The following is a 1170-nucleotide window of genomic DNA, read 5'->3' as shown; positions in this document are numbered from 1 at the left end:
GTCTCTGGGAGCCACAGCGGAGCTTGGTGATCAGGAACAGGTTGGAAACCAACATCAAGAGTGACAAAATCACGGAAAATGCCAGGACTACACCTGGAAGCACTTCCCTAGAGTGTTCACTGAAAGTGTAGGTGACATAGAGCAAGGAGACAAAAACCCCAGCGAGGGCCCAGAGTGTCCCGCTCACGATCCCCGACAGGTGCCTGGGGCGACGGCAGCGGTACCAGATGGGGAAGAGGACGGACACACAGCGCTCCACGCTCAGGGCTGTCAGCAGCCCCAGGCTGCTCAGGTCAAACACATGGCACAGAAATCCAACCACAAATACAAAATCTGCATAGAGAGGAGCAAAATGAAGCAAAGAAGTACAAAATGCTTTTAAGGTCAAAAAGGCCAATAGAATGAGGAAATACAGGAGAATGAGGGAGAAGTCAGCAACAGCCAAGTTTAGGATGTAGACAGTGAAAGGGTTCTGCTTCATGTGGAAGCCCAGGAACCACACGACCATCCCATTCCCCACAAGCCCACAGAGGGAAAACCCCAGGCAGACACCCCCAAAGACAATCAGTTTGTACGAAATGATCGAACAAGTATCGTTGATAAATTCCTCAATGTCCAGAGATCCATAAGTCATGTTCAGAGTGAGGTTTCTGGTGTCAGTCTCCTCCATGGCAAATGACCCTGCTCCAGGTGGCCGCCTTCTCCCTTTCCCACCACCTCCTAGGAGAGACAGGGAACCAGAAGGGAACGAGGGCCATCAGCATTCCCAGCACCCACCACGTGTCCCCATGCTCCCATGTCAGACCCAGGAAGAACTTCATTGCCCTGCTGTGCCCAGGACAGGCTCCCACCCCTCCAGCCCTGTCCCTGGACAGGAGGCATCTCCCACCTGTCCATCCCTGCACTCCTACCTCCTGGTACTCCTGGGAACAGAGCTGTCACAGGAGCCCTGGCACACGGGACCTCCAGGCCTGCCAGGAGAACGGGTCTGGTGGTGGCTCCTGGAACCACCCACTGTGCTTCAGCCTCGTCCCTTTTGCCAGGGGAGCAGATCTTCAGCCAGAGATCACATCCCCTGGTCAGGAGCCTCCCCTCACAATCTCTCCACATCGGTGACAGCTTCCCCTCACATGTCCTGTGTGCGGAGATCTTGTCAGTAGGAGTTGGCCA

At 55.0% G+C, this 1170-nt stretch overlaps 1 protein-coding gene across 1 annotated transcript; it reads right to left on the bottom strand.

Moving 5' to 3' along the window:
* Window positions 1-4: 4 nt before the first annotated feature.
* LOC113980897 (proto-oncogene Mas-like) lies at window positions 5-685 on the bottom strand (the record flags this gene model as incomplete). The annotated part of the gene is made up of 1 exon (XM_027708119.1): window positions 5-685. A coding segment is annotated over exon 1 (666 nt), but the record flags the coding sequence as incomplete, so codon positions are not given.
* Between the last annotated feature and the right edge of the window lie 485 nt (window positions 686-1170).

Source organism: Neopelma chrysocephalum, unplaced genomic scaffold, assembly GCF_003984885.1.
Source record: "Neopelma chrysocephalum unplaced genomic scaffold, ASM398488v2 Primary Assembly neopelma1_95567, whole genome shotgun sequence".
NCBI classification, from domain to species: Eukaryota; Metazoa; Chordata; class Aves; order Passeriformes; family Pipridae; genus Neopelma; species Neopelma chrysocephalum.
The sequence above is the reverse complement of the archived record's forward strand: the minus strand, read 5'-3'. Positions and strand labels throughout refer to the sequence as shown.